At 51.6% G+C, this 27,128-nt stretch overlaps 1 protein-coding gene across 3 annotated transcripts; it reads right to left on the bottom strand.

Moving 5' to 3' along the window:
* On the bottom strand, positions 1-26,988 carry LIME1 (Lck interacting transmembrane adaptor 1). 3 transcript variants are annotated; one of them, XM_050918374.1, is made up of 6 exons: positions 26,766-26,988; positions 14,001-14,148; positions 11,675-11,726; positions 9,931-10,018; positions 9,038-9,474; positions 1-3,193 (listed from the first exon to the last, which is right to left on the bottom strand). In XM_050918374.1, exons 2-6 carry the CDS (start codon positions 14,096-14,098, stop codon positions 2,762-2,764), a joined length of 1,107 nt encoding a protein of 368 aa, XP_050774331.1. In that variant the 5' UTR covers positions 14,099-14,148; positions 26,766-26,988; the 3' UTR covers positions 1-2,761. The 3 variants fall into 3 exon arrangements, with proteins under 3 accessions (XP_050774331.1, XP_050774329.1, XP_050774328.1); XM_050918372.1 differs by having other exon boundaries at positions 26,685-26,988; XM_050918371.1 differs by lacking the exon at positions 26,766-26,988 and adding an exon at positions 17,060-17,331.
* Positions 26,989-27,128: the final 140 nt, after the last annotated feature.

Raw genomic sequence — 27,128 nt, forward strand, 5'->3', positions numbered from 1 at the left:
TGTAGCTCCTGTGTTTATTATAACCCTGACGCCGTCCTAGTGGACAGGACAGTAAAGTCTGTGTTGGGTGGGTTTGGTTTGTGTGTTACAATGTGTCAGGAAAAAAATACCTCAAACCAAAATCCAATCCTAAGCCTGTTCTTTAGGTGAAAGTTTAAAAAGATGTTTGCTCCAGTATAAAAATACTCCCAGCCCTTTAATGATATTATTGGGTTATTATAGTGATAGGAAACGGTAGGGGGCTGCAGGCGTCCTGACCTTCAAAGAGCCAGCAGGAGACATCTAGAAGGAAAACACTAATCCCTGAATCTGATCAGTAGTAGATCTCAAAGCACTTTACAAAGGAAAGCAATGTCATTATCCCCATTTTACAGATGGGGAAACTGAGGCACAGATCAGCAAAGTGACTTGCCTATAGGCACCCAGCAGGCCAGTGGAAGAGCCAGGAATAGAACCCACATCTCCTCTGAGTCCCACTTGAGTGCTCTTCTCACCAGGCAACACTGCCTCCCAAAGTTACCATCCAAACTATCAAAGCAGTGCATGGAGGTTTCCGCCACACGATTTCTGTTACAGGGGAAGGGCTTTAAAAGGGTAATACGTTACCCAGAAATGATCTACATAGGCCCCCATTTTGAACAGCGCAGCTAATCAAGCTCTCCTGAACCCAGTCTGTTGATGCCGGGATTTCAGCCACTAGTGGAAGACCCCCAGGTACCTCTGTCCCTGGCGCTGCATGATTTGAACAGTTTATTTGCGGCTAACCGTGCCAGTGGGCCAAACAGAGCCCTGCATTAGTGCAGCGGCACCACTGGCTGGAATCCCGGTGGAGATGAGGCCAGACTTGCTTTCTGGGTAGCAGTACCATTTCTGAAGCACCTAGGGGCAGAGTCCTGAATTCTCTCCTCCTTTGCTGGACTGTGGGTTTCTCTACACTGGAAATGCTTCTGCGTAGACGCTAGCGACAGCGGCGGGAGGGGTTCTCCCATCAGCGAAGTTAATCCACTGCCCCGAGTGGTGGATGGAAGAACCCTTCCCCTGACCTAGCGCTGGCCACACCAGGGGCAGGGGTGGTTTTACTATATTGAGCAGGGATGTGGATCTTTCACACTCTGAGCTACATAGCTGGGTCGGTTTGAGTGTAGACCCAGCCTAAGGCAGGGCAGATGTAGTGTGTCCCCACCGTGAAAGGGATAATTTGAGCACAGCCCCGGTTTCCCCAAGCAGCAAGCATCAGTGTCTGGGGTCCTCAGAGTGTTGTCAGCCCATGTGGGTTCCTTGGGTTAACACATCAGTCAGCAAGGAGAGGAAATTCCTAGATCCAGACAGGGCAGGCGTTAGCCCTGTGCAGTTCTGCAGAAATTCTCCCTCTTAATAAACTGATCTTAGTTTGCTAATTTGTCTCCGTCCTCTTTAATATTCCAAGCACTAGAGGAGCCAGTTACTCCATGTAACCGGTTAGTGGTGCCCCTCCGATAAGTCCCATGCTTAGCACATGGGTGCTCTGGGCCAGATGCTCAGCCCTCTGGCTGGCGTGCATGGCACTCGCAGAACAAGCAGTGCACCTAAACCGGGCACCCAGGGACTCCTCGGACCCTGGAGAATCCCAGGCTGGTGTACGAAGGGCAAAGCCTGTTCTCAGCTACCACTGGGGAAGGCTGGCAGGAGGGGCTGTGGCCAAGTGGCAGATCCTGGGCAGCGTAACAGGATCTAGAGGGCCATTCCTGCTGGCACTGTTTTTGCTCGGGGCTCAAAGGGCCCTGCTCAGCCCAAGAATGGAGGAGGTGGACAGGCGGCTTCGAGTCACCTTTCTCCTCTTGCCCTCAGGCCCTCCACTGAGCACAAGGCAATCTGGCTCCAAATCAGCTCTACCTGCTGTGCAGTCAGCCCCAATTGGCATGCTCCATCCATCCACTGCACTGCCTCAGTTTCCAGCCCTCTCCTTTTGCCCCTCCAGAAACTGTGGCCTGCGTCCTCCAGCCTGACTCTGAAATCTGGCCAAGGTTTGCCTTGTTTTGCTGCCCCTGAGCTGTTATAGCCCTGGGCAGCTCAGGCTGAAAATCAGAGCTCCAAGGGCCCGGACAGGAAACCCTCACCATCTCAACAGGAACAAACAGGCACCGTTATCCCGTGAAATGTGCATTCTCAGGCAATAAAAACCATCCTGTTTCTGGGCATCTCAGTTACTGCATTTTTAGCCTGCTGGCTGGGACAGATGCAGAAATTCAGAACAGGATTAAAATATATATGGGAGATTCCTCTTTATTAACTCAGCTGCCCCTTTCCTTACCTAGGTTTCTGTGCCCAGCTTCACTGGACCCTGCATAAAGACTCAGGGAAGAGAGGCACCTGATTTGGGTGTCTGTGCCCCCTAGAATGGGCACAACCCTCAACCAATGCCAAACCCATTAGAATTACTCAATTCTTTTGCCTGTAGTTCAGGCCACCATAGGTCCACCGAGTCCAGTGAACTGCCTCGGACAGCACCCAGCACCAGCTGCTTCAGAGGAAGGTGTGAGGCGTTCTGCAGAAGGAGCATTGGGATACCCGGCCCGCAGGGAAAGTTTAACTCCTGTTAGCGACAGGCTGGCCTGAGACCTGAGGCAGGAGGGTTTAGAGCGGGTTGATGTTTTTAGTATTTACTGTTGTGGTGTTGGATGTTCTTGTTATGCCTCGCCATGTGGCTGAGACCTGAGACAGCTGGAGGTCTCAGTGGAGGAGCACAGACCTTTCCAGGAATGGGGAAGCTAGACATAAGGGGTTATAAGTCTGTTACGTAGATCTCCAACCCATTGGGAGCCGCCAGGGTAGCTGTGTTCCTAGAGTCCCCTTCCCACATTTCACTGATGCTTTCATACAAGTTCTCGGCAGGGCAGTTCTTGGTATACTTGTCCCTTCTCTTGGGTTTTTTCCAGTTGACATCTACTGCCTCGTAGGCCGGTTCTGGGACTGGGTTCCTGCCATGCTCAGTCCAGGATCCATCACTGATCGACTCATAGCAGGGCTCAGTGAGTAAGACTCGACCCGGTGTGGACTGATACCCCGCCCTGACATCTCTGAGATGGGCAGCTGGCCACCCCTGTTCTCCTTGGCCTGTCTCCCTAGTGTCCATTCCTTCAGAAGGGGACAGAGCAGAGCCTTGGTGTTTCTTCTTCTTGCCAGCTTTGCACACAGTCGAGTACATTTCTTCTACCTACAAAAGAATACCTGTGGTTACTGGGAATTTCTGTACAGCAGTAGGACAACGAAACCCGCCTATGTATCCCTGCCTGTGACTCACGCTCTGCACACTTCCTTTATAAAGTCACCCCATCCCACCAACAGAATTAAGGGCATCCAGGCATTTACCCAGCAAAGGTCAGTCTAGACCGGGGGTAAAGGAGCCATGATACAGAAAAGGTTGAGAATGACTGATCTAGACTTAACAGGCCAAATTCAACCCTGGTGTAGCTGAGCTGTGCCCATTATGCCAGGCCTGGTTTCACCCCAAGACCTGGATTTCAAAGAGGTGCTACTTCTACCCGACCTGCCAGCACCCAAAGCACTTCCTAAGTCATCAGCCCCTGACCCCTGTGACGGGGTATTGTGTCAAGGCGCATTAACCTGAGGGCGACAGCCTGGGACTAATTCAGGGGAAGGCATGCCCAGCTCCCCGAGACACTGGTAGCAAGGGGGCGCAGATGGGGGAAGATGCCCCCCCATTAGGCCCAGCCCAGATGTGATACAGGGAATGCTGGGCAGCCATTTCAGTCGCCCTGTTCCTACCTGGGATGATCCTGGGAATAATTCACTTCCTTTGATTTGCCTCCCACCCTTCCCTCCGGGGAGACATCTGATCCACGAGTAACACAAGGAGCCTCCGAGAAGCCTTTAGCTGTGGTGATGGACTGACTCAGCTCCCGATACAAACCCTTGGACAAAGTGCCCAGTGCTTCTCAGTGCCCATCACAGACCCTCCTAGGAAGACTCCTGGTTTTCCCATTAGGACACCATCTACCGGTGAGGTTTTCAGGGTCTGAACTCAGCGAACAACCCCCTTCTCCGTTCACTATCTTCCTCCTACTCCGTGGGCAAACCCACAAAGCTCAGATTCTAGAGGGATTCATTGTCCTCACCTGCCTCTTGTGATTATTCATATTCCTCTCCTGCAGCAGGGACCAGGGCCCCACAGTGCTAGCTGCTGCACAGATGCACACTAGAAAGACAGTCCCTGCCCATAGACGCCCATGATCTAGGTTATAGCAAGAGAGCGACGTGCAATGGGGAGATGAGACGAATGGGGTGGGGGTGACGTAACAGCAAAGAGAGTAAATTATAGCACGAAAAACCAAGGTCCTGGAACATCCTCTGCCAAGCTGCGGTCAGCGGCAAGTGCTTTGCAGTAGCACAATGGGCTGGGGGCTCTCTGCACTCCAGCCTGACAGGTTCTAGCAATGAGACTTTGGCACATGGCTCTCCAGGCAGGTCACCGCAGCATCCTCGGTGGAGGCCTGGTGGCCGCGGAAACTCCCCCCCCCCCCCCGCCCATTGGGCAGCAGCTCAGCCCACATCTGGCTTCGGTCTCGCTTTGGGGAGGCGTTTTTCTGATGAGGCTGGGTCTTTGGGACAGAGGGTCTGAGCAGGGAGGAACTCTGCTGCCATTGGGGGGAACCCTGCATGTGCAGCCCAGCCTAGCACCGCATGGCAGGTGGGTGTAGGAACACACACGATGGCGCGTTACACCTTCAAACATCACCTGCACGCCACCCCTACAAGTTCAGCATCTGCCCAGGCCCCAGCGAGCTACTGCACCAGCAGAACAGGCCCCTCCTGGCACAGTTCCCCCAGTGTGGCATGGCCAAGAGAAGGCTGTGCTGCAGCTGGGAACGCACCTCCCAGCCTGGGTCGACAGCCATGTGCTAGCACACTACAAAGAGCTGGGGGGCCGAGGCTCAGAGTAGACACCAGAAGCTCCCCCCTTGGTGCAACCTCGCATGGCTAGCCCATGCCGCTGCCGCAGCGCCCACATGGCTAGTTACTAGTGCTCAGCATCACCCCCGCCACCAGCAGTCTGTCTACCCAGCTCTCAGCTGCAGTGCGGACATGCCCAGAGTGTCTGCCCAGGCACCTCTGGCCCCAAAAGCCAGGGAGTGGGAGCTGTGGTTTATACTGTTATTTAGCCCGGGGCTCGGGCAGCGAACGTCACTGGCTCCGGATGCTCCCGCGGGAGATAGAGAAGGAGATGTTGCTGGCACTCACATCCCCACACTGCCCCCACTGCTGGGGCTTGAGACAGTAACAATCAGCCTTTTGCTTTCTCTGAAGCTGTTAATGCTCTTCTGCCTTCTGGTCTCTGTAAATGCACAATCTTCACTAGGGCCGGCTGGAGATGCTGCCACAGACTAGCCAGCAATAGTCCCGGAAACCCCGTCGCATGCTGGAGCCAAAAAGCTGGCGAGACAGGAGGAATTTTAAAAATAACCCAGTGCGGAGGCAGAAGGACTGGCAATCTGCTGCTGAATTCCCCCTGCCTCGACATGCTTAGGGGCTCTGTTCCTCCTGTTTGGACCACGGTCTGGCCTCTTGCAAACTGAACCAAGCCGGCCTCCCTCCCTTTCTCCCCCTCCTGCAGAGAAGCCACCTTTACCCACTGGCCCCGCTCGCAGGCTGCATGAGACACTTAAAATCCTGTGACTCCAGAATTCCTGAGTTCTTAGTTCCTTGGGGGTAAAAGTCCAAACTGGTCCCTGCTTGTGTCATTGCCCGGAGCTCACTGGCTTCCCACAGTTCCATCGTAGTCTGCGGTGGAAACAATCTTCCTGTCTCCTTTCTGCCAGGCTGCTGGCTGTATCCTCTGCTAGCAGCTCTCAGCTGAGCCATGGCCAGGTCTGCGGCCATCGCCCAAACTCACCAAGGGGAAGGAGCATTATCCAGATGGTGCCTGTGATCTGACAACATAAGGAAGGAGGAGGGAATTGGGCAAGGCTGGAGAAAGGCCTCTTGCGTATCTGATATGTGCAGCCCTGCTAGGGGAACCCTCGCCATAACAACAGAAACAGGGCAAATTCTGCTCTGCTTGAAGCACCTGCCACTCCACGAAAGTCATCAGCGTTATCCTGGCTTACACCTGCCCTGGCCTTCTTTGCAGGGATCACCCTCTGCAAAACTTCAGACCTTGTATAAATGGGAGACAAACCTACTGAAGTGAATAGATTTGCCTCAGTCCCAGGGACCGGCTTCTGAGGACCCAGCCGGGCAGTCTCCCTGTGACCGGCTCCACTAGGGAGAACAAGCCAACCCAGTTTCACCTGTGCATAGTTAATCAGACAAGTCACTGAGCTGCAGTTAGTTAGTTAAGGAACACCAGGGTGCAAGGGCTCACAGGTGCCAGGCAGCCTTCCCCCCGGCCCACCCAGAACAGCTGGAAGTGAGAATCTAGCAGAACTCGAACCCAGCCCACAGGCACTGTGCACAAGAATCCAGACTGGGGATGATGATTGGCCCCACCATACTATTTAAGTCAGGAGACGGTACAGGGAGTTGTCCAAGCACTGAGAGATTTCCCAAGTGGCTACTGCTCCCTGATTCCAGCTCTGATCCATAGCTTAGACTCTGGCTCTGACCACTAGATCAAACTGTCCCAGCCCTGACACTGGGCTGTATAAAGGGTTATGAGCACTCAGTCAGGAGGTCCCAGGACAGAGGAAGCTCTGGGGGAGAGAGAAGCTACTCCCAGTGGTGCCACCCTGGAGAGCAGAGGCATCTGCTCAGATCCTCCCAAAATGCAAAGAGAGAAAGCTCCAGAGGAGAAAGACAAAGACTTCAGTTGTACAGACGAGAGGTTGCAGAGCTCAGGCAGTGGAGAAGCCTGGACACTTAGAGCAGAAGGAGATGGCTTATTTACGTGCCATGCTTAATAAACCAGACCCCTGAAGGAGCACTTTTCACTATATACAAGTCTCATTGAACGTACTGAAAGCTTACTAGGGGAAACTGAGGCACACATAAGTGTGGTTCCACACTGGGCTGCCAGGGGGCACCCCTGGGATGAGTGCCTGTCACTACAGCCAGGTCTGCATCCAGCACTTTGACTCAATCAAGCTTATGCCCACCCACCCAGAGCTGGTATTTGTTAAAAAGGGCAAATATATTTCACAAAAATGTCGATAGAAACAAAATGTTTGTTCATTTAATTGAAAATTCCCACAGTGTGTGTTTATTGGTGAAAAGACTGGCAATTCTCTGTGGATAAAAACCATCCCTCCCCACCCCCCAGTCTTCCCATGGAAAACGTTTGGGGGAGGAATAAAACCAAGGGGGAAAAGGCTGGGATTTCACCCATCAAAACACATACGCACAGCTCAGAATGGCTGGCTGAACATTTTTGACCAAAATTTTTTTTTTTTGGCAAAAAGTTTTATTTTACTGAAAACACACTTTCACCAAACTCCCCCCTCAACTTTTTATCAGAAAGATTTTCACCAGTTCTGTGGGCTATGTACACATGCAGATGTGTGCACGTTTAAGGGAAGTGTTTTCCCTGAGTCATTCCAATGGGTCTCGCTCTCCCAGACCAATCGTGTATCCCCCTCAGCCACCTGAGGGCCTGTGCCACAGGTTACCTAAAGCAAAGCAAAGCCTCTTGTTTCCTCCAATGCGCCTTGGATAAGGCGTGGACTGATCTGCCTGATGCCCCAGTGATCCCCCAAGGTGAGATCTGCCTTAGGGATTGTGGTGAACTCTTGAACCCAGCTGCACAGTTGATCCCCTGCAAGCTCATGGGCTCCTGAACTCAGCTGATAAGCTACTCATCAGCCCCGCAGATGCCCGGTTACAACAGCGAGGACAGGATAAACTGTTCTCCTCCCTCCCAGAAGCACAGGCAAAATCCAGCCTAATCCAAATCCAGAGTCAATCCAAACCCCCTCCTTTCCTTCTGATGTGTAGGTAAGGCAGGTCAGCTCACCAGTATGGCTGGGAGGGTGGCACACCTAGGAGCAGAGGATTTAATAGACTTAGAACCTTAGACCGATAGGCATCAGCACCAGCCCAATCAAGCTTTGTTTGAGGTGGACCTGGAATCTTCCTGTAAGGAAACCTTCCACGGGTCATCTTGCAGCTAGTCTGTACCCAGACCCCCCCCAGAAGGAAAGCAACACTGGTTACGTGTGTTCTTCAGTCGGGGAGGGGAGGTGGCGGGAAAGAAGGGGGAAAGAAATCAAGCCCCACATTTTCAGTACTGCATGTACATCTGCACGTGCATTTACTAAGATTGCGCACGCAATTCCCAACACTTGGGCCTTTCACAGGCACAATATTTACGCCTCTGGGGCCTCCTGCTCTAGTTCCACTTAGAACTTTCTGAGAGCGTAAAAATTATCCCAAGCTTCTGGCTTCCTTCTTGCATTCAAGTTCTGTTCCCCCCGTCCACAGGAAGGACCCAATCTCCCTGATCGGGGGCTTGCAAGTCGATTCCCACCTCCTTCACCTGTCTATACTAGAGGTGATGGGTTTGGATGAATATCCTCAAACTCTGGGCTGCTCCCACCCTGTTCGCTTTGACTAGTCACTCTTCATGGCGAGTGGTTGGCTGCTAAAGTCACATGCTACCATTTCTGCTCCCTGGTTGGATAACCAACATTTCAAATGGAAGGGGCTGACAAATAATGAATAGCTCGGTAGATTCATAGAGTTTAAAGCGAGATCATTTACCCTGAACTTCCTGTAGAACAAAGCACTGAGCTCTTCGGGGCTTGTCAGTCCTGGTGCTCTGTGTTTCCGCAGCCCCCAGCACAACGGCCCCTCTCGGTGCTATCGATAATAGACAGACCCTTTCTGCTGACATTCAGGAGGCTGGTGGGATTTGTAACCATTTCCACAGATCTCCCCGGCCACCTGAATCCTCACAAATAAAGAAAAATGCGACCCCCTGGATAATGGCAAGCCAAGCTCAGGACTAGGCAGCATGTTCCTACCCACCCAGCACCAACACTGCCCATCTCCCGTCCCCCAGCACTGTGGGGCTCAGTGTGGGAGGAGCTGATGGATGTTACGGTACCTTCACCGCTGCGGGGTTACAGGCAGCTCCTTCCCAGGCTTCTGGGTCTGCGGGCCCCACGGAGGATTCGCCCTGTGTCTCATCCTGGAGCTCTGGCTGGAAATTCTTCTTCACCTTGCGGACACAGGCGTACTCAGCCGTCACTGCCTTGTCCTCCTCGCTTAGAGGTGTTCCCAAGACAGGCATTGGCTGAGGCTCTTCCTGAGTCATGGCCGCACACTCATACAGCGCCTCCGGGGCTGGTTTTAGTGGGGCTAAGAAGGACAGGTTTGAGTAGGTCTGGTCAGGACTCAGGGCATCAGCCGAAGGGTTGGAATGGGGGATCTGGGGCAGCTCTCGGTGCAGCAGGATGCTGAAGCTCGAGCTATGCACAGCTCCTTCTCCATCCCCCAAAGACCCTGATGGATAAAGGAAATCCACGCTGGCTGGTCTTTGGTCTGGGAAGAGAAGAGAAGGTGCGTGAGGAGTCCGCGCTGGAGCCAGCCAGCTCTTGTAGGGGACACTGGCTGGCTCTTTCAATGGACTCACTAAGCAGAGTTAGAAAGATAAGTGATGATAATACCCTGCCCCTGCCAATCCCCCTTCACTGGAAAGCTGATTCACAGTGTGCAGCAAGTGTCATTGCTCATGCTAACGAGGAGGACTTGTATGTGCAATGACCCTGTTGGGACACGTGTGATCGCAGGAATACACCAGCCATCCAGTAGCAGGCAACGCGGCCCTACCAGAGAGGATGTGGGAAGAACCACCACCCTATCCCTGCAGCTGGAAGGCTGCGCTGCCCTGTGGGCACAGATAGTATCTCCCTTCGCATCCGTGCACTCCCAGCCCCAGAGCCGCTGGATCTCTCTGCACCTCAGCTCCAGCTACTGTAGAATTTTACAGCCACTCACGCTCGGAAGGGCACTTCACCCTGTGGAGTTCATGCAGTTTGGTGTCAGATTTACTGAGCGATCGGAGCTGCATCTGCCTCAGCAACGACTGCAAAGAAAGGAGGAGACACACCAGTGAGACTCATAAGAACGGCCACACTGGGTCAGACCAATGGTCCATCTAGCCCAGTATCCTGACTTCCGACAGTGGCTGGTGTCAGCTACTTCAGAGGGAATGAACAGAACAGGGCAATTTACAAAGTGATCCATCCCCTGTCATCCAGTCCCAGCTTCTGGCAGTCAGAGGCTTAGGGACACCCAGAGCATGGGGCTGCATCCTTGACCATCTTTGCTGATAGCCATCGATGGGCCTATCCTCCATCAATTTATCTAATTCTTTTTTGAACCCAGTTATACTTTTAGCCTTCACAACATCCCCTGGCAATGAGTTCCACAGGTTAACTGTGTGCTGAAGTACCTCCTTTTGCTTGTATTAAACCTGCTGCCTATTAATTTCATTAGGTGACCCCAGCTCTTGTCTTATGTGAAGGGGTAAACAACCCTTCTTTGCACATTTTCTCCACACCATTCGTGATCGTATAGACCTTGATTATGTCTCCCCTCAGTCATCTCTTTTCCAAGCTGAACAGTCCCCGTCTTTTCAATCTCTCCTCATATGGAAGCTGATTCACACCCCTAATCAGTTTTGTTGCCCTTCTCTGCCTTTTTTCCAATTCTAATAGATCGTTTTTAGATGGGGAGTCCAGAACTGCATGTAGCATTCGAGGGGTAGGGGTGCCACGAATTTATATCGTGCCATTATGATATTTTCTGCCTTATTATCTGTCTCTTTCCTAATGGTTCCTAATGTTCTGTTCACTTTTTTGACTGCCGCTGCCCATCGAGCAGATGTTTGCGGAGAACTATGCATGATGACTCCAAGATCTCATTTAGACCCAGCATTTTGTATGTGTAGTTGGGATGATGTTTTCCAATGTGCAGTACTTTGCATTTGCCAACCCTGCACCCATTTTTTGGGATCCCTCACAATGGAAGAGGGGACACCGTGCTCTACAGCCAGGCTGCACTGCCCTCGGCACTCCCAAATCGGCTCCGCCCAGCAAGCCTGCTCCAGCCGCCTAGGGCAGTGCTGGTGAACTTTACCCTCTGATCTATGCACCATCCAGCAATAGCTCGGGCTCAGCGCCCTCTCCCTGTCACATAAGACGGTGGGTGGAGGCTGGTCTCTGCTGTTTAACAAGCACTCCAGCCCCCTGCTGCTTGTGTTTTTGAATTATTGCCTCTGAACAAACTAACCGAGTTTTACAGTGCATCTCTCGACACCAAAATATGCTGCTTCGGCTAGAACCTGGCTCCCGGCTCAGCTGGTCCCTCCCAGAGCAGTATCACAGTCACCTTTCTACAGGCCGTCCCAAGGATTCCCCTTCCCACGGGCTGCTCACTCCAGGCAGAGAAGACTCACTCCACCTTCTACCTCAACAGCTCTTCCCCAGCGTCTTCCAGACAGTCCTAGCTAGGTGCTGAGCACCCCCAATTCCCACAGAGCCAGGAGGAGATGCTCCGTGCAGGACGAGGCTCTAAGACAGCTCATTTCTAGAGCTTTTCCTGCAACAGCTGCTGTCCAGGAGATAACTGTCCCGCACCTTTCCTCAGGCAGTGCTGCCAGGCTCCCCACAGGCCAGCTCCTGCTGGCTGTTGCGTGACTTTGGGGCCATAAGCTTATCTAGCCAATGTGTGCACTTACCACATCTACCAGCTTCACCCCATCTGGTGGGACCACCTTCTTTCTAGCTTTCCTGCAAGGAGAGGGATTAAGCCAAAGGTTGGATGATGGCAAAAGATCCGCCAGCAAGCACCGTGTGAGAAGAGCTCTCCTGTGGCCTGGAGGGCAACATTTTCAAATGTGATCAGCGTTTCTGGGGGCCCAAGTGGAGAGGCCTCCAACAGGCCCCATTTGCAGCCTGCCCCTGGGAATCTGGCCCCAGGGCGACCTCTCTAGTTGGGCACCCAAAACCAAAGGTCACTTTCAAAAGCCTCGGCATTAACGTATTGTCTCTGTGGAGCATTGGTGAATACTAATTACCCAAGGAATCTGCTTCTCCCAGCTAGCCCAGCAGATCCAGGTGTACAGTATCCAGGGTCTTACACCGTGCCCATCACGGTTATATCTGAGGCCACGTTTCCTACTGCAGTACAGCGGTCACGCTGACGTTAGGAGCGTATATCGAATATAGGGAACAATCCTAATGAGAGCACCGTCAGGGCGCGCTCTGCTTCCTGAGGCTACTCGGTGCATCGTACAGCTGCACGGATCAGTCAGACGAACACACCACATCCTGCCTGCGCGGGCACCAGCTGCAGCATGCCCATGACATTGTATCCTGTCGGCACTGCACAGCTCTAAAGTTTGTACAACACAGTGCATTGGGTTTGTGCCCGCCTCGCTGCACCCGTGCCCCGGGAGCCTGCCCACCACTCTGCATCTACGCCCACATGCTCCTGTGAGCGTGCCTGCCGCTCTGGATCCACGGTGCCCATACACTCTGTGACTGTCCTGCCTTGTATCTTTCCAGTGCTTGGACACTATGGGAGGGGGCAAGCCGACGCCCTGCGCCTCCTGCAGCACTGCTCTCCTGAGGGCAGAGGACATTTGGCCCCCCTCCCCTCTGCAGCGCAGCCATTGCCCTGTATGTCTGGGCTCTCTGACAGCCTGGTGCAGCAGAGCGCCCTGCCTGCTCCTGCTGTGCTCAGCGTGGGAATCCTGCCCACTCCCTTTACCTTGACAAGACCTTCGACATGCTCAGTTACATCTAACCCTGATGGAACCTTCAAGGCTCCCTCTTCAAAGGGCCTGGCATCTCTGCAGCTGCGCTGTGCCCTCCTTACACGTCAGCCTATGGGAAGTGCTTAATGAGGCTCTGGTGGGATTGACACATGCCTCCAGGCCCTGGCAGCTTTCCTGGGTTCATGCTGCTGCCAAGTGGCGGAGGGGTGTTGCTGGGAGCTTAGCTGCAATCAGGCTCCCGCCCAGCTGGGATCACTTCCCCCTTGCATTTCAGGCTCCCCTAACCTCCCTGCTCTGAATCTCTGTGGTGGCATAAGGGCCAACTCCTCCTATTAGCCACACCCCACCCACATGGCATGGTGACACTGGGAGCAACGGTCCAACCCCACCTCCAATGGGCAGCACTTTGTCCGAAGCCTCCCTAGGCCCTTCCCAGGACAATCCTGTCTGGCCTTTAGTTCAAGCCCTGCCTCTGCAAGGAGACAGATCTTTCCTGGTCCCTTGGTGGGAGGGTTAAGTCAGGTCTCACTTTACTTAGCCGGGACAGATACGTCCAGCCCCCTTTTTATGACAGCGATGGGCAGCTGCTCTGCCAGGGAAGCGCTGGGGCCTGGAGACCAGGCATCAGAGAAGCATGGGGAGAGACACAGTCGTAGCTGAGAGTACAGGGCTGATTCTGATCCCATCCCCACCCTCAGCAGGGCTGGGAGTTGCTCTGGGAACTGGGAGCCTGGCTGGGCTTTGTGGCTTGTGGTTTGGGTTGGCTGGAAGCAGCAGCCAGTTTGGGAGATACAGGCCTCTCCCTAGCCTGTGACTCATGTGTTTGCAGCCAGTGCAGCACTGGATTGGAGCTTTGTTCCTGCTTTGATGCTGGGGAACAAACCTGACAGGGATAGTCCTGGGTGGAGGGGACAGAAGTGAAGCAGGAGGGTGGGAGCTTTTGGAATCTAGCTGCATGTCTGCCGCTGGGGGTTTCATCCCAGGCAACTGAAATCCAGCCACTGGGGTCCTCACACTCCTGCTCTGCTGAGCTGCAGGGATAGGTGGGTATCCACACAGCATCAGCTAAGCCCCACAGCCATGCCCCAGCATGCACGGCGCCACGGTTGGATAGCTGCATTTGAAGGACAGCGGGTTGGGGTGGGGCTGACATACAGACTGTCACTTCCTAAGCCAAAGGAGATCCATGTATGAATAAACCCTTCCATGACCCATGCAAAACTCCTGAGGTTTGCTCTGCCCTGACTCACAGTTTACGCTGTGAGAGGGAGGCTCAGCCATGTACCTTCTGCAGGCAGCACACAGGGCTGAAAGGAAGACCAAGACACCAAGCAATGCCAGTCCCAGGGCAGCAGTGAAGGGGGGCAGATGGGGCCCAGCCATCCTTTCACCACGGTCTGGAGCCACTTCAGAAATCCACTTCACACGGAGATCTGCAGGAAGAGAACATGGGTAATTAGTGCACCCTAAGAAGAATGCAGAGGGCATGCCATCTAATGTCCCCATCTCAGGCAGGTGATCACGCAAACAAGGAAAGTAATAGTGCCAGGCTTAAAAATATTATTAAAGCTAATGTTAAAAAATTATAGAATATATGGTTGGGAAAAGAGTGTCTGGACATCTGGGAAGAGTGCTTAGATTATCCACAAATATAAGTTAGTTTTTAAAAGTCACATCATACATAATCAGCAATAACCCAAATTTAGGTGAATAGATTTAACAATACAGTTTAGATATTAGAATCTGAATGCTCGGGTACATCACTCCTGAGAAGTTGTACAGAGATTTGGTTGTGGAAAGCAAAATACATCAATGAGTGGAGAGTGTTCCTCAGTAATTGAGAATTAGGTAGGTTGTCCATTTAGAGCCAGGTCTGACAGACTGAGCATGATGCCAGGCCCCAGCAACTCCTGTCCTCCTGTCTGTCCCAAGCACAGAGCATCACAATAAGCAGTTGGTTGGCATGTCTTGAGCTTGCAACAACGTATCCCCATGCAGCAGCCCAGGCCAGGATTCAGGCACTGATTGGCCCAATGGGTCGCATCACCTGGGGGAAGGGTTTTAGCTGAATGCAACTACAATAGCATCTTCCCAGGGTGGATGGGAAGCCACAATCCTTGCAGCCGATCTCCTGCTCCTCCTAACTCCGCTTCCCAAAGCAGCGCCTCTCCTGCTGCATGCAGCTAGTGTGGTTAGGAAGTTTAGTTTGACAGCATAGACATGGAGTCCAACAAAAAAGGATCAAACCCCAGCACAGTGCACAGCTCCACCCTGGAGGTAGGTGCCAACCTCTCAACAGCCACCTAAAGGATCTGCCTCGCGAATTACACTCTGGCAGCCCGCATCTAGCTTGTCCTGCCAATGCAGTCTCCTAGAATGGAACTGCTGAAATCCATATGATTTGCCACCAGAGGGAGCCAATAAGGAAGAAAAGCAGCAGCCACGGCATTCCTGTGGGCAGCCACTGCCTTCAGATCTGGCCTGATTTCCCCTTTTCCTAGACAAACGCTGAATGGCTGGAGTAAACCGATCTCCCTCCTTGCTGAGTTTCTAGGGCTCCAGGGCTGTTCCTTGCACGTACTCTCTCTCAAATGTCCTTTGGGGAAGAGCGGGCTGAGCCCTGTGATCTCCCAGGCAAAGGTGTTTTGGGGGATGGAGGCCGTTTCTCACCTAGAAGGCAGAGTTGCAGCTCAGCAAGAGGGTTCCCTCTTCCTTGCTGCTGCTTTGCCCCAAGCCATGGGAGATTCCCCCGCAGCCGTTCCTGGCACAGCCCAGCCAGGTGGATTCCGGCATCACTAATTCTCATCGTTATATCACGAATCTGGCTCAAGTTGGCGCTTTTCTTGAAGCCCCAGCTCCTGGGGGCCTCACGTTATTAGGCGTCAATTGCAGCTTCCACTTAAAAGAAAAAGTTCCTAGCCCACGTGGTTGCCTAGAGACGCTCAAGAACATGACCCAGGTGCTCCTTAAGGACTCAAACAGCACAAGGCCAAGAAAAGGACCCCAAATATATTATTTTTCAAAATCTTGTCATTATTAAGCCACTCTGATGATTTCTGGGGGCCGGACACCTGCTCTTTGAATGCTTGGGGCTGCCAATACTAGGTTTCCAACTATAAGCCAGGGTTCTAATGATACTGGACCCAAATGGGCATGACAACACTGAATTCTGGAGCCGTGGCACTTTGTCCTGGAGCCAGCTCGATGCTGGAGTAATGGCACCTGCTTGGAAGAAAGGAAGGGAGGGAAAAGAAGAGAAAAAGATGGGGGCCCAGAGCATAAGACGGGATTTGAACTCTGACCCACCTAATGCAGCAGAATCAGAAAGTGCGGGCCGGGTTCACTCTGGCCCGTCAGCAAGTTCTTAACAGAGCAAGCATAGGGGTGATGTGTTTGGAAATGAATATGGAGTCAGATCAGCCTGGCATTTACACAGAGCGGGGCTAAGAGGGCATCTGCTCTGCATTCAAGCAGGCATGGGAGTTGCAGGCTGAATCCAGACTGGGATTCAGGGTCCATGGTGCTTCTGTCTCACAAGTCATTCTGGTACTCACTGGTGGAAACTTTGCAAGATTGTCTGTTCTCATGAGATTTCTCCTTACCTCCAAATCTCCCAAGAATGGCTATTCAGGACCTGAGATCTCAGTGGGTAACAAGCCCCTCTTGGTTCTGATCCTAAACTAAAGGTATAACGGCATGGAGGCGAGGCTCTGCTCCAGAGAGAGTCAGATCCTCCTGAAATTCAGGGAGCTTCAGCCGTGAGGCTCTGGGTGGGGCCCAGCTTTAGGTTTAGATTCAACACATTTTTAAATCTAAAATGAGAGGCAGCCCCCAAGCCTGAAATCCCCAGGCTGGGTATTGGGTTTATGCAAGGTTGGGAGCCTCAGTATAGCAAAAAATTCACAAGGGAGAGTTGGGTTGGCATTAAGTATTGCCATGGGAAGGGGAATATCCTTGGAGCTCCCAGTCCCAGTCCCAGAGCACCCGATCTTGGTCTGGTGGTTGCATCACCTATCCTGCCCCGCAATCCCACTGTCCTTCCTTGTACCCCCGTGTGCCTGCGGCCGGACCCTGTCAGGACATCACAGAAACCATCTGCCATTAACAGCCTGGCTGCACTAGTCCAGCTACCACACCATTACATGCCCCCTCCTGGGGACATGGCAGATGCAGTCAGCCTGTTCAGACGTGGAAGGGGTGCTCTGGCACTGGAACCAGGTGCCCCAACGTGCACATATGGCTTATCTGGACAGGCCAGACAGGCCCTGGCCCCAGCTGGACTTGGCCTTATCTGCCAGACTCCTTCATGCGTCCAGGTCACCCAACCACTCCTTCCCCACTCACCACTCTAGCCGGCACATCGAGGCCTTGGTCTCGTGGTTCCAGGGACGAGGTGGAGTGGAAATGCTGTGCCCGCTGTCAGAGAGCTCAGCTGCCACACATTTTCACGGCCTCTCGCAGAAGCAGGCTCGAGTTGTGGGGTGGGGTAACAATGGGAAGGCAAACAGGCTCTGTGTCAGCACACAGGAAACCATGAGGGCTTCACAGTCAGTCACACTGCCTGCCTCCCGCAGCCCAGCCAACCACCAGACCTACTTTAGCAGCTGTGTACAGTGGGAGTGGCTCTGGTGTTCTCCTTGGGGCCTGATCCTGTGGCTTCCACAGGCACTCTCCCCTCCCATGCTCAGGCCTTTAAGAAGTTAAGTTTTGTAGAGCAGCAGCTTGCCAGTGACATGAGTCCTGTAGGCAAACAAACCCCCAGATTCAGAGCTGGTGCGAGCGGATGCAATGGCGCCTGCTCCCATGGAGTTAAAACTGGTTTAACGCCATCACAGCATCTTGGACACCAGCTCTGTGTGTGCCCTATGGCTTGAAGACTAGGTCGCATCGGAGAGAGAAAGAAGTCCCTCTCTGGCCTTGAATATTACAGTGAGATCTGATCCTTGCTGAGGTCAGAATGGGGCTTATAGGGAAAGCAGAACAAACTCTGTGGGACAAAAGAGCAGGGCTGCAGGCTCATCACCCGTTACAGTAGACATGCAGCCGGTTTTGAACCTCAGCCTGCCCTGTGTGTTATTTCAGAATCCAGTGCTGTCCTGGTGCGGCCGTTTCCCAGTTCCTATGCACGCTAAGTCACCACTTGTGAGCCCAGCCACATCCTGTGCTCAAGGTATGGCCCCAACGACCGGTTCAGATGCTGTCTGTGACCAGGGGACCCAATAACCAGGATGGGTTTTTTTGGAGAGGACTGGCCAGCCGTTCCTCTGCCTGGAAAAGGCAGAGACAAGACGCAGCCTCTGCTGGCTGGATTCTCAGCCCCTGCACGTATCGCATCTGGTACTGCAAACAAATTCCTTTCCTGGCACAGCCTCTGCTAATTTCCCCTGGCTGTGGCAGCTTGCCCAGCCTCTGCTAGCCTGAGGAGTGAGACAAGACTGGGGCTTCAGCCCCTGGCCGTATTCACTGGCAGCGCAGGGCACCAACCAGCACAAGGTCTGTCCTGGGTTGTAGCAAAAGTCGCACGACTGGGGCGCTGCTGACTTACGGGGCTGGGGTGCATCCAGGGGCAGCTCTAGACATTTCGCTGCCCCAAGCATGGCGGCATGCCGCGGGGGGCACTCTGCCGAAGCCGTGGACCTCCAGCAAAGCCACAGGACCAGCAGACCCTCCGCAGGCATGCCTGCGGGAGGTCCACCGGAGTCGCCTGCCGCCCTTCCGGCGACCGGCAGAGCGCCCCCAGCGGCATGCACCCCAAGCACACGCTTGGCGTGCTGGGGCCTGGAGCCGCCCCTGGGTGCAGCCAGATATCTCACAGGAGCTCTTTAGGCCTGCAAACCAGTGACTGCATCTAGCTCCACCTCCAGTCTGCAGATAGACCCACACTGAGCAGTACCCTGCTCTCACCTGCCCCCTTCAGAGGGGCTGAGTGCTTCTACACAGCTGTGCTGGCGCCTCCCATGGCACACAGCCAGGCTTCTGGCAGTGCACCGGGGGCAAGTCTCGGCTGCTGTCCTTTCCTGCCCAAGCTGCTGGAGCGAGTGGGAGAGGACTGGGGACGTTCATCACCTGGCACAGGGGGTGTGGGCTGTTCTCCCATCCAGAGGGCTAGGAGAGAGGAGGGGCCAGGCTGGGAGAAGAGCCATCTTAGATCCTGCTTCAGCCTGACCATCGCCTTACAGCCCTGTTCACGAGCAGGCTTGGAACATGGCCCACCCACTCGAGTAGGAGCAGGCATTAAACATGGCACATAGGGACTCAGCCACATGACGAGCTCAGTAACAATCTGAAGTGCTGCTGACCCCTTTAACAGGCACCCCAATGCCGTCCCCAGGAGGCTGAGGCTTTCCTGCATGCAAGCAGGCATGTAGTCACATCCTCTCTCTGGGTTGGCTCCAGTTCCATCTATCGGGGCAATCAGTTTCCTGTGCCCCCCACACCAGGCGTGTTCCTTGCAACAGGCCCACAAAACGAAAAAGCCACAGCTCCCCTCCATCTGGCCTGCCAACCCCCCAAGCGCGCTCACTGTGGTCTCCAGTGCATCCGACGTGCTGCAAGAGAAACAAGACAAGAGAGTGCGCCGCAGTGCAAGGTTTTGCAGAAAAGAGCAAACTGTGCAACAGCACAAGGGGTTAGCAAAACTTCCTGTGACACGGGACATGAATCTGCTATTGCCTCTTACCATCTACGGGCCTGGCCCTGAGAGGGCACTAGCAACCGTGTCTAAGCACAATGCATGTAAGCAGGGTGCTTGCATGGTTTCCACGACCACTGTGCACAGGGGTTTCTAGACCACGTCTACACTTAGCTTCTTGTTTCAGTGGTGCGCGTCCTCCCCAGGAGTGCTTGTATCGATTGTACTATCAGTGCAGGGCATTGTGGGACAGCTTCTGGAAGACAGTCGATGTTAGGGATAGACAAGAAGACAGAAAATATCATATTGCCTCTATATAAATCCATGGTATGCCCATATCTTGAACACTGCCTGCCGATGTGGTCGCCCCATCTCAAAAAAGATATATTGGAACTGGAAAAGGTTCGGAAAAGGGCCACAAAAATGATTAGGGGTATGGAACAGCTTCTGAATGAGGAGAGATTAATAAGACTGGGACTTTTCAGCTTGGAAAAGAGACAGCTAAGGAGGGATATGATTGAGGTCGATAAAATCATGACTGGAGTGGAGAACGTAAATAAGGAAGTGTTATTTACTCCTCTTCATAACACAAGAACAAGGGGTCACCAAATGAAATTAATAGGCAGCAAGTTAAAAACAAACAAAAGGAAGTATTTTTTTCACACAATGCACAGTCAACCTGTGGAACTCCTTGCCAGAGGATGTTGTGAAGGCCAAGACTATAACAGGGTTAAAAAAAAGAACTAGATAAATTCATGGAGGATAGGTCCATCAGTGGCTATTAGCCAGGCTGGTCAGGGATGGTGTTCCTAGCCTCTGTTTGCCAGAAGCTGGGAATGGGTGACAGGGGGTGGATCACTTGATGATTACCTGTTCTGTTCATTCCCTCTGGGGCACTCGGCATTGGCCACTGTCAGAAGACAGGACACTGGGCTAGACGGAACTTTGGTCTGACCCAGTGAGGCCATTCTTATGTTCTTAAGCAACACAATGTCATTGTGCTGATTCACAGCTGCGGAAAACGTGGCGCTGCGGAGAACTGGGGGCCAGCACTGGACTTTACATAGTTGTAGCACAGACTAGGGATGGGGTAAGATTTGGTTCAGTGCCAGCCACATGGCAAGAATTAGCTATATTTGAACCTAACCAAGTTCTCCATTAGGCAGCACTTCCAGGGCAGAAAGGAGCTCTGCGCTGTCATAAACAGATAGTTAAGGGTTAATGTCTCTTTTACCTGTAAAGGGTTAACAAACAGGGACCCAAACACCTGACCAGAGGACCAATCAGAAAACAAGATACTTTCAAATGTAGGTGGAGGAAAGCCTTTGTTTGTGGGTTTTGGGTTTGTGTGTTGTTCTCTCTGGGTCCTGGACGGGACTAGATGTGCAACCAGGTTTCTGCCAGTCTCCCTGCTACAGTCTCTTATCTATTCAGAATAGAAAATAAGTAAAAAGGCGGTTATAGTCTTTTAACTTTTTTTTTTTTTTTGCAGATGTGTACTTGCTGGAAGTAGCGTAAATTGTGTTACTGCTGGAGAAAGCTTCTTTCTATTGTCTATAAGCTATAAAAACGCTGTGTATTTACCATCTTGATTACAGAGACAATTTTTGTGTTTTTCCTTCTTTATTAAAGTTTTCCTCTTTTTTTTTTTAGAATCTAATTGATTTTTTGGTTATCTTTTGTAAGACTCCAGGGAAGGGAGTCTGCACTCACCAGGGAATTGGTGGGAGAAAGGAAAGGGAAGAGGGAAGAAAAACCTGCTCTCTGTGTTTATCTCTGTATCTCTCTCTGGGGAAGAAGGGAGGGGGAAGGTAACATTCCACTCAGGGTGGTGATTCAAGAAGTTGAATCACGGTGGTCTCCTAGTGTACCCAGGGCAGGAAAGAGCTGGGAGGAAGAAAGGAGGGGGAAGGGAAATGGTTTATTCCCCTTTGTTGTGAGACTCAAGGAATCTGGGTCTTGGGGGTCCCCAGGGAAGGGTTTGGGGGGACCAGAGGGTATCAGGCCCTGGAATTCCTGATTGGTGGCAGCGCTACAGAATCTAAGCTGGTAATTAAGCTTAGAGGACTTTAGGCTAGTACCCATATCCTGGACGCTAAGGTCCAGAGTTGGGAATTATACTATGACATGCGCCTGTCTGGATAAAGCTCTGCCATGGGGCACAATTCACAGGCGGTTCTAAAGGTGGGAGTTTCAAGGCCACGTGCATGTTTGTCACACCATAGTTGAAAATAATGCACTTTCTGCCTTTGAGGTTTCACCCACTTCCCTCTTTATAAAAAACATCATCTTTTGGGAAGAGGGAACTCCTGCCTTAGCCGTTCCCTTGTTAAAGGGAAACAACAACCCAATGGAGCTTTAGAAAAATAGATGTGGACAATGTGCTTGGCTCTAAGATGACTGTGAATCCTCCTTGACCTATTCTCTCCTCCTTTGACCAGGGGAGGCAGCGCCAGGCAGCATGGAGAGGCCAGGGTGTCAGCAGCCAGGTGACCAGCATTCTCTCTGCCACTCATTCACTGGGGGACCACGGGAAGGTCACTTACACCATGTGCCTTGGATCTCCCTCTCTTTAAAAAGGGAATAATGCTACTTGAGACTCTTGAAGTGCTACAGAAGGACAAAAGTATTTTATTTTGCATAGCCCTATGGAATATAAGTCACATCTGGCCTAAGCCTGCTTATCTGTAGCTGGCCCTCCTCCCATATCCATGCATGCAGGCCAAGTATATGGGCACAGGGCCCTAGGCAACCCAACAGGCAGCATAAACCCAAGGACAACACTGCCAAGGTGGATGTGGTGCTGAGCCCAGGAGCTAGGAGAAGGTAAGAGTCCTATTCTCCAGGGCTTCTCCAGAATCCCACCTTCCCCAGAGGAGGTGGCAACGCATAGTTGTTCCCCAGCTGCCAGTGGCATTCACAGTTCTCTTCCTCACCCCCCAACCTCTATTGGCATGTTGAAAAATGGGCCGGGGGTTTCCACCTCCATGCAGATGAAAGGATGGAGGTGGGAAAAGAATGACTTAGGGCAACCTCCCATCATTGCAGCTGCCATGCTGAAAAGAAGCCATTGAAATAAGGACAGGCAATGAAACAGCTGCTGCTCACCTTAGCGGACAAGGTGGCATAAAGGCAGATTCACTACTTAGACAAACCGCTCGCAGTCTGGATTGTGCAGAGCAGAAGCGCACAACTGCAACAGCATCCCTGGAGAGGAAAGAACCAGCCTGGCCGTGCTGTCGGGCCCTTTGTGCTCCTCCTAACTGCCCCATCACCCTGCCCAATACTAAAGTACTTAGAAAAGGAAAACCAAGCCAGGCAGCTACCCGGCTTCAGTCAGCCTCCGGCAGGCCCTGGTGTCAGCCCCATGCGCTGAAATTAGGGCCCAGTCCTAGAAGGTGCTGATCTCCCTCATCAGCCCTTGCTTACAGTCAGAGAGCGCTCAGAAGCTGCAGGAGTGGCCTCCTAACAAAGCAACACAATCTGCGGCCCCAATCACATCAGAAACAGAGGCCCTCAACTCTTCCTCAGCAATCAAAGGCCACGTGCCTGGGGAAGCCTCTTGAGAAATGGGAGCCGAAGGAAGGAAAAGGTCCCGTAGACTGATCCATCTCTTCGCTGGCTTACACGCCCGAAGGTACAAGCCAACGTGCTCGACAAATCTTTGCCCAAATAAACAGAGTGCTGCACTCGGACAATACCTGCCGCCTGAGAATCTCACCATCCTTTGAAAAGGTTAATGACTGAAGGTTCAACACCCAGAGAGGAATTATTCCAAGTTTTACAGATGGCAGAGCTGAGACAGAGGTTAAGTGATCTGCCCAAAGAGACAGCGAGTTAGTGCCAGAGTTGAGAAGAGAACCCAACATTTCTGACTCCCTGTGTGATGCTTTTACTAGACAATACTGCCTTTATCTCCGAGGATACAGTTCTTTTATGCGATACTTGCAGAACAAGCACTCATTTTGGTCAGCTCCCTTAGCTAGCACAGTCCTAGCACAGGCTTTGAGTGTGGGTCCCGCCAAGCAAAGCTAACACTCAAATCGACAGGCACCTGGTCATGCACACGAATATTTTTCACCCCTTAGCAGACTTGCAATGCTGCCAAGGGTAGCTGCAGTCCAAAAGCATAAACACAGTGGAGGGTATGCACTACAGTACACTTACAGATTCTGCTTTTGCTGCACAGAGCTAACCCTATATCTACTCCCATCTGTTTTTGGAAGGCCCAGTGCTTTGGGACCGTATAATACAGATACAGCCTTTAGTACAGGGATCGGCAACCTTTGGCACACGGCCAGTCAGAGTAAGCCCCTGGCGGGCCAGGAAGGTTTGTTTACCTGCAGCATCTACAGGTTCGGCTGATCGCAGCTCTCACTGGCTGCGGTTCACCGTCCCAGGCCAATGGGAGCTGCGGGAAGTGGCACGGGTCAAGGGATGTGCTGGCGGACACTTCGCGCAGCCCCCAATGTCCTGGAGTGGCGAACTGCGGCCAGTGGGAGCTGTGGTCAATCGAACCTGTGGATGCTGCAGGTAAACAAACTGGTCCAGCCCACCAGGGGCTTACCATGACAGGCCACGTGCCAAAGGTTCCCAATCCCTGCTTTAGTATCAACGTACCAGTGTGAATAGGTAAACATTACTGTCTATGTAGCACCAGAGAGCCAAGTCCCCAGCCTCACATTATAGGCAGTTTTCTTCCTGAAAGTTTTCAGTCAGGTTTTAACATTTCCTCAGGCCCATCAAGTGTCCAGATAGCCTTGTACAATAATTCCACAAAATACAAATCACAACAGTAAGAACACTCAAACCACAAAAAATGATCCCAGAACCCACGATGAGGTAATGCTCTCATCTGGCCTCAAATTCTATGAATTTAAGAAAAAACAGAAGAACAAGGCAGGAATGAGGAGTGGGAGGGAAATCCTACATCTGTTGACAAAAGTATGATCATTTTTGAGATAAACCACTTTTGGGAGGCTGGAGTCAGCATTATGGACTATGAATCAGGGTCATCTGAAATTTTAAAATGTAATGGCTGACTCTGCTTACATGAGGAGTCTCTCCTCCTGCGAGTACCTCATGGAAGTCAGTGGGGCTCATTGCATGCATAAGGGCATGTTGCACAATTAAGGATTTGCAGGATCAAGTCCTTAAATGGACTTTGAAATGTGCAATTAAGCTATAGACCCAAGCCCCTGCAGCTGTTCTCTAAGGTAAAAACACAGCAGTGCTGCACAGAGGACAAGCTTCATAGGCCATAGCAGCTTTGATCAGGCAATTACATTATTAGCATGTGTCCAGAGTACAGAAAGACCCTGGCACGATGAGAATTAGCGGGGAAAGCATGCAAAGATAGGTGCTAATCAAGTATGAAAATAGTTCATTGCTGTTGATTTTTCTCCCCTATGATTGTTTTTGGTGGCGGTACAAGGACTTACATCCAGCTAGGCTTGGTTGTAAATAAAATTAACTCTGAGATGAAATTCTATAGGGTGTGTAAAATAGGAGGTCAAACCAGATAATCTAATGTTCCCTTCTGGTGAAAAATAAAATCAATGAACATAAATCTACATTTAAGAAATAGCAGCTTGAAAGAGAAGAGCCCACAAAATCTCCCAAAATATTGGCTCAACTTTTTGCTGTTATTTAAGGAGGAGAAAGAGAGGAAGGGTCCATGCTGGGCACCACCAGAGACCATCAGCTGGACTGGCTGACACACCTCTCAGGGATTCGGGGCAGGGGGCATTATTGAAAAAAAAGACTGTTTCTCTTATCAAGATTTCTACAACAGCACAAGCAACCATAGAGGTAAACTTCAATGAGAGCTGCAGTCAGCCCAGGACAGTATCATGGGAGGCTAATAATGATAAAGCACAAATGATCCTAGAAGAACTTTTCAAACGTGAACTGAGCACAAAAGCTCACGGCCAGCAATTCAGCACCAGAAGACCATGAGGTGGGCAGGCTCTGAGTGACAGTTTTTGCTAACGGATGTGTGTGTGGTGGGGGAGTGTTTGGGTTTTTGAAGAGCCACACTGGATTTAGGAAGATTAGCCTCAGAATGGCCAGGGCTAAGGGCACAGAAGAACAAACACTTCCGACTGCAATGCTTACTGCTCCACGTAGGGAGGGGTTTTTATGCTGGCCTAACTCTGCTCCCCTGGAAGGCCATGGGGAAATTCTGAATGATTGTCACACAGAGCTGGGCCAACACCAAGTGCTTATTAGGTGCCTGGCAGCTTAGGCCTTGTATTTGATCACAGCATAGGTGCTTCTGTTTACACTAAAAATAAGTACAAACAAATAAATAGAAGTAATAAAGAAAGACACCAGTGGCTTTAAATATTAGGTTGGCTTCCCGTATCTTGAATCCTTCTCTTCGCACCATGGAAAACTGGTTGAAACCTTGAGACTCAGAAATTTGATTGTTATTTTGTGCCTCCCTCCTGCTGACTGAGACAATAAAACTTTTTCTGCTGAACGGAGTTTATTTTTAAAACAGGAGCCAGGCACTGCTAGAAAGGTTTCTGATGCAAACATTGGGCTGGAAACAGCAAGGTAGCAGTTTCGGTGAGAATACTCATTGTTACGTTTATAGAAAGCCAGACTGCAAAATACCGAGTCGTGCTGTTCGCCAGGAAGGTGCTTTTAGAGAGATGTTTGGTAGTTACTAGAATCATTCACCTGCTTTGGAATTTTTTCCAACATAAGAGCAAGTCCATTTACACACAGTTTGAAGTCCCAGATATATGCTGTTATTTCTGTGATCAGTCTCTCCATCCCTAACAACCTCAACTGCAGTGGTGTGGTCAGCAACCCTGGGGATTTCTGCAAGAAGGTGGCTCACCCCCAAACAATCAGGGGCCTGACTTTTCTTCTCTCCCACCTCTCCACCCCAGGTGCTGAGCCTCCAGTTTCAACGGATTCCAAACTCAGCATTTCTGAAAACCAGGCACTAGGAAATTAAACAGCCCCCACTGTATTTAACATGGTGTCAACTGCAGGGCTGTGAAGTTCCACTCATGAGATGCCAAACACTATCAAGCTCAGCGGACCTCTCTGTGCATTTAAGCCTAGATGCTCCAATGGGTACAAATCTTAATTTGCACAAAGCTGATAGCCCGCATTGGCCAGTGATTAACACACGGGCATTTGTTAAGTAACCTGACCAACACACAAGAGAATCTTGCCATTCCAGCAGTGCCAGCCTAACATTGTGTACAATATTTAGAGGGTTATGAACAAAACTGGTTGATACAGGAGATGCAGCAATGTTTTTCAGTAGTTGACAAGGGAACACCGGAGTTTGCTTGGTAACAAACGAACAGCACTTACTTTACAGAGACTCAGAAGAAGCCAGATAGCATGAAGAGCAGAAATCCATCCATATCCTCTTCCTTCCATATCCTTCCTTACCTTCTATTCCTGCTCTCCTTGCACTGCAGAATGTGACTGTTCTGAACTACATATTCTGGAGTTTTTCAAACATCTTGATTGTGCCTCTTTCTCAGGCTGCTCCTTTGTTCAACCCTGATTTTCAGCCGGAGATAGAGATGCCTTTGAGCTGAGACACCAGGCAGTCTAATACCACAGCTCATTTCCTGGCCTGCAAAAGTCATCACATCACCCAACTGACTGACTTTCTCTCTACTTGGTTTTGCAAAAACAGGCAGGTGGATGGAATCAGTAGGACTATGTGCAACTGTGCCCTCCGCTGGCCATTCATCAGTACTTGACCTCATTTCTATAACTGATTATTCCGGGGGAAATTCTGCACCA

The sequence above is a fragment of the Gopherus flavomarginatus genome, chromosome 11 (genome assembly GCF_025201925.1).
Source record: "Gopherus flavomarginatus isolate rGopFla2 chromosome 11, rGopFla2.mat.asm, whole genome shotgun sequence".
Taxonomy (NCBI): Eukaryota; Metazoa; Chordata; order Testudines; family Testudinidae; genus Gopherus; species Gopherus flavomarginatus.

Coding starts and splice junctions, on each gene's coding strand:
- LIME1 (XM_050918374.1), bottom strand. CDS start 14,098: ATGGCTGGGCCCCATCTGCCCCCCTTCACTGCTGCCCTGGGACTGGCA. Junction 9,475..9,930: donor GGTGAAGTGCCCTTCCGAGC/GTGAGTGGCTGT, acceptor TTCTCTTCCCAG/ACCAAAGACCAGCCAGCGTG. Junction 3,194..9,037: donor GTAACCCCGCAGCGGTGAAG/GTACCGTAACAT, acceptor ATTCTTTTGTAG/GTAGAAGAAATGTACTCGAC.